We start from the raw sequence: 24,514 nt of genomic DNA, 5'->3' as shown, positions 1-24,514 counted from the left end.
TTATTATTATTATTATTATTATTATTATTATTTAAAACTTTGTTCACTCAAACGGTAGCGGTAACACATTTTTGGAACCCTGATTTCAAACAGGAATATGTTGCTCCGCGTGCACTGCGGAAAACATTGCGTTTTATAGTACCGCACTGCAACACAAGATTTGGTAAAGCTAGTAGGTATGCTTATGTCCCAAGAATGTTCAATAACCTACCTGATCATATATTTGCGGCAACATCGAAACGAAACTTGAAAAAAATGTTGAAGGCACTGTAAGATATGTATAATATTACATTTCTCTTTTCTTGTTTCTTGTATTTCTTTTGTCACTGATTTCAGCTGAATTTCTGTTTCATTTTTGTGTGATAAACTTCACGAGCTTTTCATTTCTGTACATGTTGCCATATTGACTTTGTTTGCCGACATGCCGGGCCAAGTCACGCAAGCCACTTCCTTGGCTTTGACGGGCCTGCCTTCTGATGTACGATTATTCTAAGATGGCAATAATAATAATAATAATAATAATAATAATAATAATAATAATAATAATAATAATAATAATAATAATAATAATAATAATAATAATAATAATAATAATAATAATAATTATTATTATTATTATTATTATTATTATTATTATTATTATTATTATTATTATTATTATTATTGGCGTTCCTTTGAATGTGGGGCGGCGGCGAACAGTCCTCGACTTGCCAACCATGTTAGTCCGACGTTTCTACAGAATATGCACCCGCGACCTGACTCGCCCAACCTAACCCCCAAAGAAAGGACTTGAACCCTGGAACGTCGGTGAGAGTGAGTATACCGCTCGTTATACACTCTTAAGCAAATGTACACCCTTTGGGGTGTATATCTGCCACACAGCAATAGTCGTCATCTGTCTTCCTTGTGTTTCCTTTCTTGAAAACTCCGCTCCCGCTACTTTCCTGTCGGCAATGCTATGTCATGCTGATAACGCGCATGCCGTTCGTCACTGGAAGGTACCGGGCTCGCGGCGTTAAAGAAAGGAAATGCGGACAAGACAGATGACGATTATCGTTGTGTGGCAGAAGGATGCAATTTTGCTTTAGAGTGTAGAGTGACAACGGGAGTAACGCCACTTCCTGGCATAGTATCTCGCACGCTGTTTCCACACATCCTCCTCCCTCCCAAATCACACAAACGTACGCCCGCCTTATCGCCAGCGTATCAAGAATAAGCGAATGGGCGCAATCTTGAATCAATGCGCCAGAAGATTGGTGACGAACTACACTGACAGCACACGAATGTTCGAAGCTGAACGTTTCGTGACGATCTACAGAGTAAGCGAGCGACTTGCGATAATATGTCTTTGCTACAAACTATTACAAAGTATATTCTTAAAATAGTTGCACCATTTGGGGTGAATATTTGTCCCACCGACAATCGTCATCTGTCTCGCTTGCGTTTCCTTTCTTGAAAACGCTGCGCTCGCTACTTTCCTATCGAGAATGCTATGTCACGTTGATAACGCGCATACTGTTCCTGACTTGGGTGTACCGGGCTCGCGGCGTTAAAGAAAGGGAACGCGGGCAAGAGAGATGACGATTATCGTTATGGAACATGATGCGACCCAAACGGTGCAAAGTTTTTAAAGACTGTACGTTCCGAGCTTGGTTTGCAGCAAGAACAAAACTATTGTAAATGAGCGCACCCGCGAGCATTCAGGCAGAAAATTACGAATCTGATAAGCACCGAACCGAGGAACGTTGCCGAGTCAAAAACATGACAAGCTGCTGCTTCAAAGTGGTTGGAAAATGAAGAATTAATAGCAAAAAACGCTGATCTTGATTTAATTGAGGCGCAGAAAGTTGGACGGCTTGGAATACATTTCTAGTGCTGCTTTTAGTACAAGCACCTTATACGCTGTTCTCTACGTTTGGACAGGATGTTATGAGCTCCAAAAGTGCTTACATATTCTCTGTAGCTGTAGCCAAAGCTTCATGTTGCTCACTCAGTCAGCATGTACGATATCCGCCGAACAGCGGCTTGCTGAACCGCACCGGAGCGTCATTCACATCCACTGTGAACACGGAGCCATCGGAGGCAGCTGAGACAATCAACGGACGCGTCATCACGTGTGATCTAACATGGCGGTGCGCACCGGATTGCTGTGAAAATGAACTATAGACTGTTTTTAACCACTATTTCTGACGATAAAACTTGAGCCGATCCGGTGGGCCAAGTTGTCTGCTAATTTGAGCCGATGATTATATGCTCGTGTTCGTGATGCTGTGATGGTCACTGCACCCTCATCTCAGCTTCGTAATCCGACTCTCGCCTCTGATTCTCACATGCTACATGTGTTCGAGGCAGGTCGCACACGTCAGAAGATCCCGGAATCTCGGCAGCAGAACACCAGGTGGTTGTTGCACCCCTTCACTCAGCGATTGAAGAGCAAGCTTCCCACGAGCGTCTGCGCAATTATTTTATTACTACACTCCAATTCAAGAGGAACATTTAATTTCACTTTTACTTTCCCTGCTTGTACTTTCTGTCCTGATGATATGATTGTAACTGTGAAAAAAAAATGAGCAATGTCAACTCCTGTTGACATGTATGTAATGCGGAGCAGTCTTGTTTTGGTAGGGAATCGTTTTTGCGAATCATGTAACTGTTCTGCAGCGAGCAGGTGAGAATATTGCAACGTGTTCCGAACTGTTGGAGAGTGCAGCGCATGTTGTTCTTTGTTGTTTTTGTGATACCCAGCGACCCAAGTCGGCGTCCGAAATGTTCATTGAAGGGCGACATACATACTTACCCAGTGGCCCATGCCTGGTAACACATATACTATACCTAGTGGACCACAGCCACAGGAGAAGCTTACGTACATTTCCAGACTGCGCCATCTTCGGGATCGGTCCAGGAAAATGGCCAGATACTTACTACAGAAATATGCGTTGAACGCGTCAAGAATGATTCCTATTAAAGAAATTGGTCTACTAGGTCCCCTTTACATTTCTCGTTCTTTGTTGTTATTGGGCACGGCGGTTTGTGGCCAATGCCATCCTAGCACGGGCACTGGGAACAATTCATGATGAACGCCTCCGTGCCTTGCAGCTGGACGTGTCCACCACGGTAGTGGCTGGCGCTCTCCCAGGGCTGCGGCTCCTGCCACCACGGACCAGAGGCTAGCCGCATTGAAGGCCGCCATCGAGATGGCGCTCGCTTCACCTTTGTCGGCTTCCCCAGCCGGCGGCAAGCGGCCCCACGTATCCGTTCTGAGGGCCGGCGACGCCAATGGACTCAAGATAATTCGCAAAGGTATAATCTGCTGATCAGTGAGTGAGCGAATGAATGAATGAGACGATTAAAGAATATTTCAATCAGTTATTCGATGAATGAAGCAATGAATGAATTGATAAAGCTATGAATTAATTGAATAATCAATCCATGAATCGATCAATTAATCGATGGATCAGTCAACGAATGAATAAATCAGTATTGTTTTCGTAGTGATAACAAGGCCAATACAGGTGGTCAGAGAAAAACAGTGATGCACAGGGCACGTGCCCCTGCCGAAATTTATGCGTATCGGAGTACCTGACATAGAACAACTTGCGACAACTCCCTCCGTGCCTCTCCCTCTTCCCGTGGGCAAGGGCTTCGCCATTGAGGTGTTTTTCTCGAGTGAGGTCGAGGGTTCGATCCCGGCTGCGGCGGCAGCATTTCGATGGTAGTGAAATGCCGAAATGCTCATGTACTTAGACTTAGGTGCAGGTTAAATGATTTCAGCTGGTCAGAATTAATCCCGAGTCCTCCACTGCAATGTGCTTCATTATCATATTGCAGTTATCACACGTAATTTGTCAGAATTTAAATTTCTTTAAATCTGCTAAATCTCTAGAAGGGCTAATCCCACATTTCCCAACACATGAACGACAGAATATAGTTTTGAAAGGATACTCAGTCAGCTCAAATTGATCCACTGCTGGCCTTCAGTGCCCATTCAGCGATACACTACAACGACACACTCCAATAACGTGCGTGAGCATGTTATGGTCACGTGTGCCGTGGCATGTTTCACTCGCCATCATTAGTAGTAGTTTCAATAGTACGAAAAGCGTGAGGGCAGACAAATGTCTATCGCTTGTTTATATTCTGCGGCAATGCCTGCCACCTAGACTACAAAACAGTGCTTTTTGTGCGGGGCCGGATTACTCTTTCGAAGTGTTAGTGTACAGGCGAACCATGTTGTTTTGTTAATTTTTTAAAAGCCGAAGCTTTCTTTGCCTACCATCTCATGGTTTTTCCTTGGTCGGTCGGTTGGTAGCTGGTCGGGTTCTCACCGTGTATACTCGACATTCTTAAAAACGAAAAAAATAAGTGCGTCCGGTGGCGGGACTCAAACCTCGGCCCGCCAGCATCCCGGTGCTCTAACCATCAAGCCACAAACCCTTTTTATTTTGTGTTTCTTTCATGGCATTTAGCACGAATATAAAAAGTAAATACGTAAGGTATTTGCATAGCGGCTAAAACAGTCATAGCGTCTACAAATAGAAAACAAACGCTTCAAACTACAATTATTGTTGTAAACAGTTATTTAAAATGGAGGCAAAAGGACACACTTCATCAACAATGGATACCAGTCTGGTTGCAAGTGTCTTTGATCATAAAAGTCCTTCAGTTGTGAAATCATCTCAATGAAATACGACTGTGCAGATGCAATTGGCTCTGCATTCCGATCTAACATGTTAGCTTTCTATAAACTGTGCAGCGCCATAGGTAGCAGCATGTCAAGAGGCACATCTTCACATTTAGGTGGCATAAGATATCGTATCGTATGAGGATATACATCAAGATCTCCTTTGAAAGTCCTTTGGAGAACGTCCCGAAACAAAATGGTGTCCTTGCAGTCAATAAATCAGTGTTCTATAGTTTCCGGTACATTACAGAGACGACAGCTAATCGAAGATACAAAAATACCTTTCCTGCCTAAACAGGCTTTAACAGGTAGCGTTTCAGTATGCACTTCGTACAATAATGTTTTGGAATGTGGAGAAATAGGCATTTTACGGACTCGTGGAAGCACCTCATCTCCAGGTAAGCAGATTTCCAACCTTCGTTGTATCGATCCATTGGGCCACAAACGCTTATTTATTTGTATATTACATGGGAGCAGAACTCAGAAAAACAAAACGCTACGGAAATGATAACACATTTAAAAGACAGGCGAGCACGCGCAAGCGTCCAACAAAGACACCCAGTCTGGCGGTGTTTTTTGAGCAGCGTACACAGTGCGAACGTAAGCAACAGATTCCCGAAAGAACGGCCAAGTACTTCGCGGTGGTTCAGCGTGCCTGTCAATTCTACTGCGCCAAAGGTTATGCAACATGAACTTGTCATATAGTGGGTCACAGGGATTTTTAAAAGTCAGGACACGAATTATGTGTGCTGTGACACCTAGATATTATTTAAGTGTTCTTTGTAGAATGTCCCACAAGAACATGGCACGCCTACATTCTACAAATCAATGAGCAATAATTTCAGCTTGTGAACACAAACGGTACTTTGTCCACCGCGTCACGATACTTTCCCTTTTCTCCAACCAGGTTTTGACACGAAGGGTTGTCGAATCTAAACTAAAGAAAAATTTTTTGATCCCTGGAGGAATGATTGTTCGAGGGGTACGTTTAAGTACATCTAGGTAATAACATTCCAAATAAGGCGCACGATAATGGGGAACAGGAAACAATGCGTCTGAGTGCAGCAGAAATTTCTTTGCGGGAGGCAGTGAAAATATATTCCATACTAAAGCGAGCCTTTAGAAACTGAAATCCTTCAACAACCTCCTTCAAGAAGCCCCAAGAAGCCCAAAGTTAGTGCATCTTTGACAGGTGACGATGAAACTATTTCTGGAAGGTACTCGATTAATCGAAGTTGTAACATCTTAGAAATGAACTGGTTACATCACAAGAAAAAAAATATAACCGGCAGACAAGTAGCCCAACAAAACGATGCACCAGCCCAAGACCCCTAATCGTAAGAGGGAGAAAATATTGCCGTGGTTGAACGCAGATAAACCAAGTTTGTCGAACGATAGCACGGTTTTTATTGCTTTGGGAAAAAACAACTACCGCATCTACAATTGCACCACAAGACAATACACAGACACTGCTCGGCGCGGCAGCAGCGGTGAGCGAATTGACCATCATGCTGCGTCTCGTTTCAACGTGAACTAAATGTCGAAAGCACAGTGCATACCAAACTACCAGCACTCAGCGCGCCTTGTACACATCGTAGATTGCTTTCAAGATATGGGCGCCCACACGGCGTGCGCAGCAGCCGGCGGCAGTAGCAGGCTAAATCCCAGTTTGACCTTGGCTGAGCTTGAAGGTCAGATTTACAGTAGCAGGCGTTTTCTGGATTTGTACCGGGAGTATTAAAGCTATCGCTGTAAAAGGTTAACGCGCCGCATGACATCGACACGTGAGCTTCATACATAAGTAGCAAAGACATGATGGAAAGGTTGCAACTTAAGCCGCGAGCAATGTAATACCTGCAGGACATACATAAGTCGAGCTGCCTGGAACACATTGCAAGTTTCAGCTGGGCTAAGTAACTGCCGCCCCTGCCAGTTGTTATAACCTTACGTTGTGCTTCTGCAACTTTTGCTGACCAGTATGGATTACCATTGCGATATTAAGAGAGGGGTACACCTAAGCACTTGAAGTCCTGCCTCCGCCGAATACCTGCGAAGTGAGTTGGCATGGTACGCCATAGGCCAAACCAAAACCCTGAACTCTTCGCAATGTTAACTGCTGCACAGGAAGCTAAACTGCTGCGTTGTGGCAAGGGCAGTCTCCTCACTTTCCTTGTCAGCACATGAGGAGGCTTTGTCATCTGCATAGGCAAGTAGACTAATCTAATTGGATGATGATGTGAACCCGTGAAAGGTATGATCCTACAGAAATCGGGCGAAAAGCGGTTACAAGTACAAAGCGAGTAAAAGAGGGGACAAGGGACATCCTTGCCTTACCGACGCCCTGAGGTAAATAGATTCGGATAGACAACCATCAACTATTAGCCTTGTGATGTGATTAGTATAACATATCGTGACACCTCTAAAAATACGAGACCCAGTCTCTATGTGCTCTAACACACGAAACAAGAAGTAGTAATTAAATTTATCAAATCCTTTTGCCAAATCAACCAGAACTATTGCAACCTGACCTACACTTTCTGCTACACACTCTAGCATAGACCGGGTAACGTGGATATTGGTCTGGATTGATCTTCCTCTAATGCCACATGTCCGATGTTCTGTCACCACTGATCGAATTGCATTTTGAAGGCGACTAGCTTATATCTTCGCAAATATTTTATTATCCACGTTGCAATGTGATATGGGGTGATATCCCTCAACTTCCTGCAATTTAGTTGCATCACTACTTTTTGAACTAAGTACTGTGGACTCTTGATAGAGCGTGGCGGGTAGGTATTCAATCCGGTAAGCTCCTTCGTACACGTTAAGCAAGAAAGGAACTAATATAGAGCAAAAGCAGTGATAAAATTCCTCACTCAAGCCAGGAGTTTTGCCTTTAGCTAGCGAAGCAATGGTTGCTTCAACTTCTGTGATGCATATGTCTCTGCCAGCATCACCACATCCTTCTTGACTGAGCTATGGCAGCAACGAAATAATTTTTCCGTTACAGCTTCACTATTATTAACTTTATGACACTGAAAAATGTTTTTCATAATGATCCGTGAACGCTTTCGCTATTCTAGCCTGCTCGTTAGCAATCGTTCCGGCATACTCTATCTCGAACACTTGCTTCGACAGAGCATGCCCACGCTCATCACGAAGCGAACGACTACAGAGCTCTTGCTCCAAATACCGACATGTAGGCGCTCGGACTAGTGCACCTCTGTATCTCTCGGTGTCCATTGTTCGCATTCGTGCCTTAATGTTTTAAATGCCTTTACTGTACTTGCCAGGATGCACTCATTCAAGTTCGTGTAGCTGGTCTAGCAACTTGCACAACTCTTTATGTTTTCCATTTTTTTCTCAAAAGACAGTATGGAAGCTTCTTCAATGGCTATCATTTTAACTTCTTGCTTGAATATCTGCCTCTGCGCAAAGAGAGATGAAGAACGGCGACTTGATGCTTCCATAAAAACTTCGGCACATGTGAGAGTAACATATCATTAATTTTCCGTAAATCCCAGCTCATCCGCGAACTTTGAAATTCCCGGTTGCCAAAACAAACCAATAACAAACAATTATCACAGAAGAACACATGGTGCACATTGCAGCCGTATAGTCTAGGCAGAATGGGTAATGGTACATAAATTCGTTAGAGTCTTGCATGATATGTGCCTTGAAATGTGTGTAGCGAAATGGGATTTTCCGTGTTCTCGTACATCAACAAGTTGACCGTCACATGTCATGGCATTCAAAACGTCAACAGTAGTATCATGGCGTTGCCTTGTAGGCGACCGATCCTGTGCACGCAGAATTAAGTTCACCTAAGACAACCAATGCACGATCAGTGTGTAAGTGCTGCGCCAAAAACGCTTTCTTTTATTGCATGGAAATATGAGTGATGCCATGCGAACATTATTTACATTACATTTAGACACACCGATGAAAAAAAAAGGCACACATGCCACGCACTCCAATGAATGTTCGAAAATCGGGCAAACAATGACAAGCGCCCAGATGTAAAATCCACGCGGGAACGGGAGCGAAGGTTCCAACCACACCACGCATTTGAGCAGCCACTTCTCGAAAGACAGCTATCTGTTGCATCATGTATAACACCATACGGGAAAAACATGCAAGTACTAGCTAGCGCATTACATATTGATGGCATATTGATGGTCTGAAAAGGCCCGATAAATGGCGATGTGCATATCATACACCTCAGAAAAGAAACAAGATGGTTTTGCACCTAAAAGAGCGGTAACGACAAAGAACTTATCAAGACGTGGTACCAGTTCAATTGAATCTATGAACTATGTCCTTCAAGTGACCGATCACTTGAGCATAGTGAAATTTTGGCGAAACTATGGGCTCAGCATTGCGTTCCAACGTGCGTGTCTCCCAGAAGCTACGTAGTCCAATTAGGAAAAAATATATTTCAGACGGCACGTCGTCTTCGCGGGTTACGATCAAGTAATGGATGATATGCTGATTCAAAAAGACAGTCCGTCTTAAGAGTCTGTTGACGTACGTTCGAAAACAACATTGCAGCTTTACAACTTATGAAGCAATGCTCTAAGGTTTCAGTTACACCCCAAAGCCGGCAATTCACAGGAGATGCAAAAAATACATTTTTCATGCAGCTAAGTTTTCACAGCTAGCGTTTCCCGTCTACGGAAGTACTTCTGCCGTGGCAACTACCTGTGTCAGATGGTCGACACGTGTTGACTATGATGGCACATACTTACGACGGGGGATCGGTCATGAAGTGCGTCCGCATATTTATAATACTAGCGGTCATTTTCCTTACAATGGCACATACGCAACTTATACGACTGGTATCACGGCGTTGCCTTGTAGGCGACCAATGCTATGCACTACACATACAATTAGGGCCACCTATTGGCCAAGAAGCGAGTGGTACATATCCTACTATCGCCTACTATTTGTTTGAGCTGCTGCAAGCCCATGCAATATTTGTCGCAGTGCATAGCACGGGCGGGCAAATGCGCATGCGCGCGACAGTTTCCTTTGCGCCAAAGACGCAGTAACGAAAGGAGTAGCGTGCAGTTTAAGCAACCAAAACTGTCCGTTTTCGCACCGAACCGAGAATGTCGAGCGTCCATATTCCTCCATTAATACAACGTTTCACCGCTTGGTGATGGTGTGACGTTGTCCTTTTTAGTGTCCCATGAGAATCACCAATGGGTCTCTTGATGGTTAAAAAGACGTCGAGAAAGGTTGTTGCCCGTAGTGTAGTACTTCAATGAAATAAATTGCTTTTATGCATAAGAATTTATTACAGTATCATTCTATTACGCCGACACCTTTCTCGGGTCCCTTATCAACGCTGCGCAGGGGGAAGTTTATTGTTGCATGCACTGATACACAGTCAATACACTGTACACAGATTCGAACAGATTCATACTACGGATAGTTTTTTTACCAAACAGCCCTCTTGCAATACAATGCTGTGCGGACTACAGCCCATGAAACCTCCGCGATAACCATGGTATACCACAAGGGTTTCTTAAGTTTCTTTGCTGTAGTGGTCGTGGCTGCGCTACAGGTCATGTACTCTTGAAATGAATTTCGTCCAGAGCGTGTACCTTTTAGCCGGGTAGTTTTGATACTAGCCGACATGACGCGTGATATTTTAATATCCTATAAAAGTTACATTTTGCTGAAAATGGAAAAGGGCGCATTTAGCAGTTTCTTTATTTGTGCTTAGTTTTAAAGCGAAAGCTTTACAGGCCGCGAACTTGCGAGTTAGCCGTGGCCGTGCTCTGAGGAGGCACATGACGTCACACCGTGTTCCTCGTCCCACCGCGTTCCTCATCGTTGCGTTCGCCTCCGCTCGCTTCGCCAGCTGCGTCGCATGCCTGATAACAGAGCTCGCGTGCGCCGCAACCACAGTTGAGGCGGCAATATGGACGGCGACAATACTGATAAGCAAGAGGACGCCTGGAATCGACATCGGAACGAGATGAAGAGGAAACAGACGAACAGCGCGCCGAACGACTGGCTAAACGCCGCAACATAGCTAGACAACCAGACTAACCTGGACTTGCAATCAAGATTAACCAAGGCTAACATTGCTATGCCTTAGCTTTTGCTACGTATATCCTTGCATAGCCAAGCTACGCCACTGCCAATTTCCCGCAGGGGTGTCTGCATCAGCAAGCGTTTGGTACGTTGCGACACCACGGACACCCGACACCACCACACCCGGCGCCTCCATCAGTTTGTTGCGAGAGGAAAAAGCAAGCAGTCAGGTTGCAAGTGAACGGCCGTTTACTGCTCGTTCCTGCAGCAGCTACCACGCACACTTCTTCCTCCTCGGCTTCTAGCGTAACTAGCGCGTGCCAATACTTATGGACAGTGCTTTCCCTAAACTCCCTGATCGCCCGCAGAAACAAGGCCGCACTGAAGATGCCGTCCACATTTCCGGACGCCAAATCGAGAACTTTCCTAGATTCCCCATCATTCACTCTGAAAAACCAGACAAACCCGTGCGAAAAATTTCACCTTGTGTCGAAGTCTCTGACTGAAGTTTTTGTTCCAGGTTATAAGGCGTCGAGGATGGCAAGCGGTGATCTCCCCTTGGAGCTCCGCGATCAGAAGCGATAGGAAAAAACTGCCCGAACTAGTGTCATTTGGGGCGTTCAAGTGATACCAAGTAACAGTACCTCGCGCCGTACTTGCTGACTGAGGTTGAAATCTACGAGGTTGGAGGTTGGAGGTTGGTTGGAATCTTCCGTGATCAGAATGTCATAAACGTTAGAGGAATTAGGATGAGGCGTGACGGCGAAGAAACCCAGAACAAGTACCTGATACCTAATTTCGGCTCAAGTGTCCTGCCCGAGTCCATCAATGCCGGGTACATCAAGGAAGGAAGGAAGGAAAAAGTGGAGAAGCAAAGGCAGGGAGGTTAACCAGTTTAGCTCAACCGATTTGCTACCCTACACATGGGAGCGGGATGGGGGGATGAAAGATGGGGAGGAGAGAGATAGCACATAACACAGCACACACATCGTCAGCTACAGTCCGTCACTCCTGCGCGGTACGTGACATCACTGTCACATCCGCTTGTCCAAGCCCGTCTCTTTCACAAACCGAAGTAGTCCCTTCGTCGCCTTCAGCTGCAATGTCTTCTGTCGGCGATATTTGAAAATAGTTGCAACTGGCAATGGTCTATTGTCAGCGTGCGCTAGAATTGATGCCAGGGACTGTCTCTGAACATTATATTCGGGACAGTCGCACAGAATGTGTTCTAGCGTCTCCTCGCAAAGACAGGCATTGCAGAGAGCGTTGTCGGCCATTCCAATGCGAAATGAGTAAGATTTCGTGAAAGCCACCCCGAGCCGTAAGCGACAGAGCAGAGTCGCCTCTCTTCGGCGGAGTCCAGTTGGCATACAGAGATGCATCAAAGAGGGCAGGTCGTATTGAAGATTGCTCCGGTTGGTCTGGCTGCTTGGTGTGCACCATAGAGAGAGCGTGATCTCCTGTGCAAACACTCGAAGTCTGCTGGCTGCGTCGGACCGTGAAAGTGGTACGGCCTTTTCCTGTGTGTCTTCAAGAGCTGCCCGAGCTACATTATCGGCGTCTTCGTTTCCTATGACGCCGCAGTGACTTGGCAGCCACTGAAACGTCACGTGGTGTCCTTTCTCCTGTGATGTATGGAGTAGGCATCTAATATCGAATACGAGCTGTTCGAATGGCCCGTGACGCAAAGCTGATAGCACAGATTGAAGGGCTGCCTTTGAGTCACTGAAGATCGACCATTGTCGAGGTGGTTCTCGATTGACGAAACAAAGAGCAGCGCGAAGAGCAGCTAGTTCCGCAGATGTCGATGTCGTTGGGTGGTCAGTCCTAAAGCTGACATAGTAATAGCTTTTGCTGGGACAACCACAGCACCGGACGAACACTGGATGTTTGTGGAAAAATCAGTATAAATATGTACACTGTCCGCGTACCTCTCGTGCAGAAGCAGCAGAGACAGCTGTTTCAGCATAGGCCACGACAGCTCAGACTTTTTCCTGATTCCTGGTACACTGAGATGGACTGTGGGGCTGATAAGACACCAAGGGGGTATCGATAGTTTAGATGCAGTGGTGAAGCCCAAGGGAAATTTGTAGTTGTACTTGACGATAGTTTAGAGAATGATACTTGGCGCCTGTCTGAAGGTAGTGTTGCAAGGTGGTGATAGGGGACACGTGCAAAATGTCCGATGAGCTTCCACCGTAATGTGAGTTTGCATTGGATGGTCTCGAGCAATCGCAATAGTTGCCTCTGTTGACGTGCACCTGGGCAAACCAAGGCAAACTCTGAGTGCTTGAGCTTGTGCTGCCTGCAGAACACGAATATTTGTCTTGGAGGTGTTGTTCAGTACAGGTAGACTATATCTCAAAAAACCGAGAAAGAGGGCTCTGTAGAGTTTCAGCATTGCGTCTACTGATATCCCCTACGTCTTTCCTGTCAAGTATTGAAACAACTGGGAAGTTGCTGTTAGGCGCCATTTCATGTAGGCCACGTGCGGGCTCCAACAGAGGTCTCGGTCAATAATTACGCCAAGAAATATGTGGGTCCTGACGTAGGAAATGGTCCACCCATTGATTGAGATGACATAAGGCGTCATTGGTTTACAAGTAAATGCCACTAGTGCGCATTTTTCTGGTGATATGCGTAGACCCCGTTTACGCAAGTAGCTCACTGTCAAACTTGCCGCTCTTTGAAGCCGCGCACGTATCTGAGGACGTGTGAATGCCGAAGTCCAGACACAGATATCGCCTGCGTATATTGAAATTTTGATGGTAGTCGGCAAGTATTCAGTAAGTCCAACAAAAGTGAGGTTGAGTAGCGTCGGGCTGAGAGCACCGCCTTGAAGAACGCCCCTGCTGGTATAGCCTCTCGTAGTTGGGCCATCGTCAGTTAACACATAGAATGATCTTGCAGATAGGTGAATTGCAATCCATAAAAATGCTCGACCACCTAGGCCAACCGCCGAAAGAGTGTCGAGAATGGCCTCTTGTAATGCGTTATCGTATGCCCCGTTTCACATCTTAGAATAAAGCTGCAGATAAAGACTTACGGGGCCTTTCATGTTGGACATATGAAACGAGATCAACTACATTTTATTTATATATATATGATACCCTCAAGGACAAAGGCATTACAGAGGGGAGTGGTGTTAATATGCAAGCAAAACGTACAAGAAAAATACAATATTCGCTCATTATACAATGTTAGCTACATCATTGGAAAAAATACATAAAATATTAGCACAATAACATGAAAAAGCAACATTACAAAGACCCTGTTTATACATTGTTGGCCAGAAAATTTCGGAAGTGTTGGTTGTCACAGCGTCAGAAGGAAGGTGATTCCAATCGCGACTAGTCCTGGGCAAGAAGGAGTGATAGAAATGCTTAGTGTTGCAAATGTCAATACCAACTTCGTGGCTGCGATCGATGTGATGGGATCGGTAATGGGTCCTAGAGATAAATTGGTCGCGCAAAATAGGATGATAGTACAACTTATGAAAAAGAGTTAGTCGCGAAATTTGGCGGTGCGCAGACAGGGATGGGAGAGCATGGGAGAGGATGGCAGTAATACTAGCGGTTCTATTGTAGTTGCACAGAATAAGCCTAGCGGAGTTATTTTGAACAATTCCTAGTGCCGTTACAAGTTTGTCCTGTCTTGGATCCCATTTCGAACATGCGTATTCCAGCTTGGAACGAATTAGTGCTTTATACCGCAATAGTTTAGGTGACGATGGTGCTCTAAGGAAGTTACGACGTAGGTAACCTAACATGCGGTTTGCGTTGCTAACTATAAGTTCAATGTAAATGTTCCAGGTTAAGTTAGTGGTAATGTGAATGCCAAGGTACGAGGTGACTTATTCTAATCGAACATTGTTAAGCTAAAAAGGAAATATGGAGGTCTTATTGCGGGAAATGTGCATTGTTTTACATTTGCTAGTGTTAAGTTCTATAAACCACGTTTTGGACCAGGTAGCAACCGCATCTAGATCGGACTGTAAGTGGGTAGTGTCAGTAACAGTTCCTATTTCGCGAAAAATAACACAGTCGTCAGCAAAAAGAGATGAAGAAGAAGAGGCAGAGGAGTGCGGATGTTTTCATGTCGGCTCCGGCTTTCTCAAGTGTTATCGCAGATTTCTCTGTGGTTAGCGACCTAAAGTTTTCATCAAACGATTCTTGAAGTTCTCCGGACTCTGTGGACACCTCGCTTTCAGGTGGGACTTTCCATTTTCCTGGGAACCGCACCTTTTCTCCACCCGCCACGTCACCGCCGCGCTAAGCCTAGCTGGCCGGTCGTTAAGCCTCCGACTACACCGACTGGGTCTCGGCGGCGTGTCGCGCCTCGGCGCGCGGCGTTTACATCTCCTACCAGAGTGATCCCGCACCTCTGTCTTCGCTATGGAGATCCAGGTCGCCGGCCAGGATATTTCGCCAGATGAAGTGACCGCCCAGTCTGGCTGGCTCACTGCACGATCCCGCCGCTCAAAACGCGGCACGGACAACTTGACCCCGGCCGATGAATCATCTCAAGCCCCAAGTAGCCGGCCTCGCTCTCGGGTGAGGCAGCCCGTTAAAGCTCAAGTTTTGAAGGCGGGCCGCATGCCGCCGCTTCCGACGGAGGATATCAAGATTGTTATCCGCCCCAAGGGCGCCCTTCATATAGCCAAGATCGGCAGTCCCGTGGTAACCACCGCCATTCTCCAAGCAGCCAACCTCACGGACGAAGAAAGCTCAGGAGACACTGTCTGCCCGAATACGCAACAAAACATCGTTGTCGTCAGCACACCTCGCCCGGACCATGCAGACCGGTACGCTCGCATCCGCTCTATCCATGTGAACGGCGTCAACCACGAGGTCAATGCATACGAAACCGCAGCTGAGCACACGACGAAGGGGGTCATCCGTGGGATCCCACTCACGGAGACTCCCCAGCACATCCACCACAAAATTGTCACTGCCCGAAACCCGACAGCCTTGGCAGCCAAGCGCATCGCTTCTACTACAACAGTGGTAATCGCTTTTGACGGACTGGATGTGCCTTATCAGGTCCGCTACGGTTCCACGTTACTCCCATGTTCGCTATATCGGAAGCAAATTGATATTTGTTACCAGTGTGGCCGCCTCGGACACCGTATGGACGTTTGTCCCTACCCAAATAACAAGATATGCCGGGGCTGCGGTGTCCGCAACCCCCCCGCCGACCATAACTGTAACCCTAAGTGCTCGCTCTGTGGTGGTCCCCATCTCACCGCGGACAAAAGCTGTGCCGCTCGATATAAAACCCCGTAAGCCATCCGCAAGCGTATCGGAGAACGACGAACAACCAGCCAAGCCACCTATAAACAAGCCGGCCCCTCCACCCTCAGCACCAGAACCAGGCCACGCTCCCGCACACCGTCAAGGGGGAGCCGTTCCCGCTCCAGAACTCCATCTCGATCCAGGCAACAACGCTCAAGATCCCGGTCTGCATCGGCTTCACGCATCACATCTACCAACCACAGCAAGGTGAGCTTCGCAGACGCTCTCATGGGCACCTCGCGAGAGGGTCGTAAGATCGCCAACACACAAGTCACCTACCCTCCTCTTTCACCAGAAAACCCAGAAATAGCTCAGCTTAAGCGCGAGAACGCCATCCTACGCGATCTCCTCACTAAGCTCTCGCAGGAGGTTAGAGACCTCAAACAGTCCCAAACACCAGCCCCTACACCTATCGCACAGAACGTCCCTGCCCCTAGTCAGGAGGCCCCCTCGACTCCCGCCCCCAAGAAGAGAGCCCTGCAAGATGGAGCCACGGGCCAGCTCCGCTCTGAAGTCAAAGACATGCTCATCTCACTTCAAACAACTATTAGCACTTTCCAACATGCACTGGACTCCATCCAGCAAGCCTTCATTGGTATTGTCCAACGCGTGACCAACCTGGAAACTCATTTTCTCACGCCTCCTAGCCATGCCGCCCCCGTCTGCGACCCTTCCGGGACGCCGATGGCGACATCCACCATCTCCCATCATGGCTCACACTAATCAAGACGCCCTCATTTGGCAGTGGAACTGCCGAGGCTTTCACCATAAACAACCGGTACTCAATCAATACCTACGCCAACATACCCGCCGCCCGGATGCTATCCTACTTCAAGAAGCCAACAACGCCCCGACCACGCTCCCCGGTTATCAAACCTTCCATACCACCCACCCTCTTCACAGGGTCTCCACCCTAGTACGGCGTCGTATTCCTGTTATTGAACATGATCTCAATAGTCCTCACATCGAACATCTATTCCTCGAATTAATTCCCAATCGTAAACGGAAAGAATGCATCTTCCTTCTGAACATTTACAATAGCCCCAAGGATAAAGCAAGGTGTCGCTTCCTCACCCTGTTTAAGAAGGCTCTTCACGTAGCTGGAACGCACCCCCTACTCATCGGCGGTGATTTCAACCTCGCCCATACAGGCTGGGGCTACGTTCGCACGGAAGCTGCAGCTCGCAACCTCTGGCAAGATTACCACGACTTAGGCCTTACGCTCATCACGGATCCCTCCTTTCCTACACGCCTCGGTACTTCCACTACCCGGGACTCTACCCCCGACCTCACCTTCATCAAACATATCAACGATGCACACTGGACCAATACCCAGCAAGACCTGGGCAGCGACCATTATATCCTTGCTCTCTCTTTACCCCAACTCGCTGCCGCCCCTGCCCCCACTAAAGAATTCACCATTACCGACTGGGACGTTTTTCGAAAAATACGCATAGGTTCTACTTCAGCAGAAGGCATTACCGACATTAACACCTGGATGCAAGCGCTACGCACTGATGTTCAAACGGCCACTCGGGTGGTAACTACAGATGCCTCAGTTGAACGCATGGATAGCCGCCTCGCCCATCTTCTGGAGGCTAAAGCCTCTATCCTAGCTCGATGGAAGGGGCAGCGCCTAAACCGTCGCCTTAGAACTAAGATCTCCAAACTGAACACAGCCATCGAGGAGCATTGTCAAACCCTCAGCCGGCAACAATGGACTGAGCTGTGTAACACGGTGGATGCACAATTTCATCGCCCTTCCTCGTGGAAACTCCTCAAACATCTGCTTGATAATACCACCACCCGCACCACCCAACAGGATCGGCTGCAGAAGCTCCTTTATACGGAGACCCTTAAGCCAGGTCCACAACAGGTGCTTGACTACCTCTGCACCAGATATATCTCCAGGGGACAAGTCAGTCCACACAGCAATTACATCGGTAGCCCCAACCCTACACCAGACGCCGAATTCAGCGTATCTGAAATACATGCCGCTCTACGCAAGCTTAACGGTCCTTCTGCTCCAGGGCCAGACGGGGTCACTAACAAAAGCCTTCGCAATCTCGATGACGAGTCCGTGTCCCATCTGACTGACTACATCAACGATTGCTGGCGCAGTGGTGCCCTTCCAGCCGCCTGGAAGACTGCCAACGTTATCCTAATCCCAAAGCCTGGCAAACCATCTAGCCTCAATAACTTAAGGCCCATCTCCCTCACTTCATGCGTAGGCAAGGTGATGGAACACGCCTTCTTAGCACGCATCAACAGTCACCTCGAGGACAACTCTCTCTATCCCCACACCATCATTGGATTTCGCCCTCACCTTTCTACTCAAGACGCTATGTTGCAGCTCAAGCATCAAGTGCTAAACGATCGTTCCCGTAACATGAAAGCCATCCTCGGACTCGACCTCACTCAAGCCTTTGATAACATTTCCCATGCAGCTATCCTTGACCAGGTCTCCAACCTCCACCTGGGAGAGCGAGCCTACAATTACATCCGTGACTTTCTCTCCAATCGCACGGCTACCCTCTCGGCCGGGGATTTACGATCAGACCAGCTTCCCCTTGGCAGCAAAGGTACCCCGCAAGGTTCAGTTATCTCTCCCATGCTATTTAACTTAGTCATGATTGGCCTTGCCAAGCACCTACAGCAAGTCGACAATATCAACCATACCATCTACGCCGACGACATCACCATCTGGTCGTACCGAGGCAGTGATGGTCAAGTGGAAACAGCCCTCCAAATGGCGATTGACACGGTTGAAGCCTATCTCCAAGGGACCGGACTGCGCTGTTCGCCGGCTAAATCGGAGCTTCTGTTATACAAGCCCATTCAGCGGGGTCGCCCTCCCAAACACCAATCTGATCACCGACCCTGTGACGCCATCACCCTACGCCTTCAAGATGGCAGTCCTATCCCACACGTCCCTAGTATCCGGGTTCTCGGTCTCACCATCTCTACCAACGGCTCCAACGCCTTGGCTCTCAACAAGATCTGTGCCCAATCGCAAAACACCCTACGACTTCTTAAACGTATATCTAACCGACGAGGAGGACTCAAAGAAGAAAGCCTTCTCCGACTCGTCCAATCCTTTGTCATATGCCACATTACGTAAGTTGCTGCGTACCTCAACTGGTACCGGGCTGAGCAAAACAAGCTCGACACCCTCATACGAGGGGTCTGCAAGCAAGCACTTGGGCTCCCGCATTGCACCAGCACTGAACTCTTCAACCAACTGGGAGTTCACAACAACCTTTCCGAACTCATTGAAGCCCAACAACGCTCTCAGCTTGAACGGCTCACCCTTACTGAAACGGGGCGCTTTATTCTGTCCACGCTTGGCTTCACCTACCATCAGCAACAGGGCCCCAAACAACCGATCCCGACCGACATCCGTAGCTGGATCTACATAGACCCTATCCCTAGAAATATGCACCCTGAATATAACAGGGCCCGGCGCCAAGCTCGGGCCGGAGCTATCATAAAAGCCCTTGCCCACGTACCTGGCGTCACATTTGTTGATGCAGTCCAATACTCCCATGGCACACGATTTGTGGCCGTCGCCACACGCGATGGAGCCCTACACCACGCCTGCAGCGTCACTACCCCCACTTCCGAGACGGCTGAAGAAGTGGCCATCGCCCTGGCCACTTTGGATCCCACCTGTCACACCATAGTGTGTGACTCTCGCTCAGCCGTTACTAACTTCAGCAAAGGCCGTATTTCTCCCCAAGCTCTTCGCATCCTCTGCCAGGCACCACACTCTAAAGACAGCATAATCTCCCTAACATGGATCCCGGCCCATGCGGGCCCTGTCCACTCACACCTCCCCAATCTCAACGAGGTCACCCACTCCATTGCGCGAGGTCTAGTCAACCGCGCCGGAGTCACTGGAGATGAGTTGGACACCAGGGACAGTCTGACAACTTATAACGATCTCGTTAAGGCATTTCACCTCAGTCGCCGAATCTTCCCCCCGCCTCACCCAAAGTTCAGCCGGGCGCAGGCTACTACCCTGCGTCTACTACAAACAAACACGTACCCTTCACCCGCCCGCCTCCACCTTATATTTCCAAACGTCTACACTACCCCCAACTGCCGGTGCTGTGGAATTCACCCGGCTACGCTTCCGCATATGCTATGGGAGTGCCCAGCACAGTACACCCAGACTAACACCACGACTCTCTCGTCGAGGTTTCATGAGGCTCTGCGGAGCTCCACCCTCGACGACCAAACCTGGGCGACCCAGCACGCCCGCGAGGCGGCGGCGAGGCAAGCCCTCGACGTCCCTTCGTGGGAGGCTTAGGCCCGGCCATCATAAAGTGCTGGTTCTACAATAAAAGTTTATTCCTCCTCCTCCTCAGCAAAAAAAAAGAACGTTAGATTTTAAGATAGGCGCCAAGTCATTGATGTAGATAAGAAACAAAAGCGGTCCAAGAACGGATCCCTGCGGGACGCCTGAAGAAGCGTGGCTAAAAGCAGAGCAACACTGATTCGCGACAACAAATTGTGAACGATGTGTAAGAAAAAATTCAATACATTTTCACAAACTAGTGTCTAAATTCAGTTGATTTAGTTTATGAAGCAGTAATCTATGCGAGACCTTGTCAAACGCTTTTGAAAAATCTAAGAATAAGCAAACGGCATGAGATGATCGATCTAAGATTTGGTGCAAACACGTAAGTTTCGTTTCACATGAATATGTTTTGCGAAAGCCATGTTGAGCCGCGCTAAAAAATGAGTTTGATTCCAGAAAGTTAACCAAGTTACTGTAGATTACATGTTCTAGTATTTTACAACAGTTACTGGTGAGAGAAATAGGGCGATAATTACAAGGAAAGATTTTATTGCCTGATTTGAAGATTGGAATCACGTGCCCTATATTTCATTTTTCGGGGAGCGTACCCGTGTCCAAAGATTGTTGGAATATTTATGTTAATATAATAGAGCAGTAGGTACTAGTGTTTTTCAAAAAATTTGGTGTTAATACCGTCGAAGTCGGGAGATGACGAGTTGTTTAACCCGTCGATTCGCACTGAAGGCATAGCTACGTAATTGAACGCTTGTGCCAGGGCTAAATCATTTGAAGAAGCAGAGGAAAAATTCTGTACAAATGTTTGATTAAGAAGGGTCGCACAAAGATTGTTGGGTACGGGTTCGTCAGAAGAATCATGTAAGGTGATAGTGTCGTGCGGTGGAGGGTTAATGGTGCGCCAAACTTTCTTTACGTTAGAGGCTAGCATCGACGGAAGCACAGTAGATAAATAGTTTTCTCTGGCGTTTTTGATGGCTGCAAGATAAGCGTCAGATGCAGTCTTGTGCGCATCCCAACGTAAATTAGAAGGTGAGAGCCTTGCTGCACGATGAAGACATTTTTTCTTGTTGGTACCATTCTAAATGAATGTTATACCATGGTGCCTGCGAATGGGTGGTGATGACTCGCTTTGGAATGTATTTTTTTATTAATTCGTGCGCTTTAGTTTCGAATGCGTCCCAATTAAAGTGGACTGAAAAATTGTCGAAGTTAAGCAAGAAGACGTCTATGAATGCATGAAGTTCAGTATTGATTGCGTCAAAATTTGCTCTGTTGTAGTCAAAAAAAGTTTTGCTTTGTTTTGAGCGCTTTGGCGCGATTGTTTCGATGTGAAAGTTAAACAGTAGGTGGTCACTAATTCCAGGATAGCAAGTAACATCAGAGAGAAGATCAGGGGCAGTTGTTAGAATTAAGTCAAGTGTGTGGGGTGCAGTAGCGGATAATCTGGGTACAGTTTGGGTTAACGAAAGGGCAGAACACATATCCAAAAATTCTTGTGATTCGGTTGAGTACGGAGTTAAAGTAGGAGGGTTCGTATTCCATATTATATTAGGGAAGTTGAAATCCCCTAAAAGTATGACGGGTGACGTGGGAAACCGAGTGTAAATCGTATTAAGGACGCCATGCAGTTCACTTAAAAAACAAAAAGAGGAAGGAGGGGGTCTATAGCATACGCCTAAAATGAGTTTGCGATGCTCATTTTTTACTGATGCCCGGATGATTTCGAGGTATGTGCTAATTGATATGCTCGATGAAGGAATATCATTTGAAATCGCAAGTAGTACGCCCCCACCTCGAGACGCAGTGCGGTAGCATCGGTATATGTTAAAATGTGAAGCTTCATGAAAGATTTCGCGATCTTGTACGTCAGGAAAGAGCCAAGTATGCGTAAGAGCAACAATGTGCGCAGAGCAGGAATCTATCGCCGATGACAATGAATCATGTTTGTTGACGACGCTGCGTGCATTGGTGTACATACATGATAGACAGTTGTGCTAATGGCCATCCACCACCCCTGTCGCCTTCCTAGGGCATATCATTTGCTGTGTTAGTGACGGGCTCATGCCGCTCAGTGCGCTCATTGGTTTTAATTTCTTCCATGCTATCCGTGATTGTGTTGTAAGTGTAGCGTTTCTTATTAACAATGAGCTTGTTGTAGCTGAGTAGAAAGGATGGGGAACCGGGAAGGTTTTTGGCGAATTCGGTTAGTTTTCTTCGTGTGACACGGGTGGCGGACGAGAAATCTTCAGATACTGTTAATTTTTTTTTATTCCAACAGCTTGCGTGCGGAAAGTAGCTAAACCTTGGTTTTAAATTTCGCAAGTTTCACAATAACGGGACGGCATTTGTTCAGTGATAGAGTGCCCAGGCGATGCGCACGTTCAATTGAACCAGGTGGAAATTGATCTACAATTTTGCTTAGTACTTCAATTAATTTTGTTTCCGTTTCTTGCCATGTTTCCTTGGCATCAGGCAAACCATAAAATATTAGATTATTTCTTCATGAGCGATCTTCCATTTAATCAACACGTGACTGCAAGAGGTTGTTCTGTACAGCCAGTAAGTAAGCAGTTGACGGTATGCGTGTAATTTGTGCACCAAGGTCGTCTATTGTACAGGATTTCTTTTCCAGGGCGTCAAGTCTGGTTTGGATATCGAATACTTTGGCTTCAATATTTTTTGTCCAGATTTAATGCTTTTTATGTCGGCTGCTAGCTCGGCTTGGAATTTTGTACTCTGTAATGAACATTGTCGTTGGAAGAGCGGTCACGTCGGAAACCGGCCATGAGATTCAGACAAATCTTGTAGTGTTCGAGGTACCATTCCAGGAGGCCAAGGATCATCCGTTCCATTATCTTTCCTACACAGCTGGCCAGCGCTATTGGGCAGTAAGAGGTGAGCTCTATTGGTGATTTGCCCTGCTTCAAGAGTGGCACCAGCCGGCTCACTTTCCATTCGTCAGGAACATTTCCCTCCTGCCATGAGGAATTGTAAAGACTCAACAATTCTATCCGTGCGGATTCTCCGAGATAGCACAAGGCTCGGTATGATATACCATCTGGGCCCGGAGATGATGAGCGCCTGCAGAGAGCTAGTGCCGCCTCGAGCTCCTCCATTGTAAAAGGAAGGTCCATACGGCAATCACGGGAATGGGGGACGTCATCTCGGGCTGGAGAATCTGGACGAGTCGCTTGGTCTGTGATCCGCGCACAAAAGTCTTCTGCGACATCGATGTCTTGCCGTCCTTTGAAAAGCGCGAGCGCCTTGAATGGAAAACGCCGTTCCGGAACGCAACGCAGACCTTGCACCGTTTTCCAAATGTGAGACAGTGGCTTGCGGGGGTCGAGTGTCTGGCAAAATGTTGCCCAACGTTTCGACGACAATCTAGCCATACGACGCTGAATCTCCTTTTGCATCCTCCTGGTTGCCCTAAGGTCATGGAATGATTTTGTACGCCGATATCGACGTTCCGCCAGCCGACGAAGTGCTCGAAGTCGCTCCAATTCTATGTGGAAGTCATTTCGCGTGGAAGAGATCGTCATCATGCGAGTGGCGTTTTGCATCGTAATTTTAATCGTTTGCTCTAACCCAGATGGTAGGCCCTCGCGGCAGGCATCTCCATATCAGATTTGAAGTTGACCCACTGAATCGTCCGAATGGTATTCCGTGGGCCGGATCTAGACGACAAGCCTTTGATGTTCAGATAGGTGGGAATGTGATCACTCCCATGTGTCTCAATATCTGGAAACCCCTTCACACATCTGACGAGAGAGTTGGAGACGAAAGCAAGGTCGAGGCAGCTGCCGTATGTCACGCCTCGAAGAAAGGTGGGGCTACCATCGTTCCGGAGAGTAAGGCTATAGTTGTAGGTGATGCTTGCTAATCTTCTCCCTCTTGCATTTGTCCTTGCACTTCCCCATGCTGGATGGTATTCATTGAAATCTTCTATGATGACCCATGGGGCGTGACAAACACTCAAGATATCCGCTAAACTTTTAGTATCCTAATTGCTGGAAGGCGATATATACACGCCTATGAGAGCAAACAAGTTTGTTCTTCTTAACTGTGATGCATATATTTTGATTGTTGTCGTGGGGCGCATTGGTTGCAAAACACTGGTGAGTTCACGACAAGCAAAAACGATGATTTTGCTGCATGCGCCATTTGTTGATG

At 47.2% G+C, this 24,514-nt stretch overlaps 1 protein-coding gene across 1 annotated transcript in view; it reads left to right on the top strand.

Annotated features, from left to right (window-relative positions):
- LOC142563730 (uncharacterized) overlaps positions 1–24,514 on the top strand; it is a 115,044-nt gene that overhangs the window by 75,786 nt on the left and 14,744 nt on the right. The window contains exon 2 of the mRNA XM_075674327.1: positions 3,097–3,300. Coding sequence (XP_075530442.1) covers positions 3,195–3,300 — 106 coding nt within the window. The 5' untranslated portion in view covers positions 3,097–3,194. The remainder of the gene's footprint in view (positions 1–3,096; positions 3,301–24,514) is intronic.

Source organism: Dermacentor variabilis, chromosome 11 (genome assembly GCF_050947875.1).
Source record: "Dermacentor variabilis isolate Ectoservices chromosome 11, ASM5094787v1, whole genome shotgun sequence".
Lineage (NCBI taxonomy): Eukaryota > Metazoa > Arthropoda > Arachnida > Ixodida > Ixodidae > Dermacentor > Dermacentor variabilis.
The sequence above is the reverse complement of the archived record's forward strand: the minus strand, read 5'-3'. Positions and strand labels throughout refer to the sequence as shown.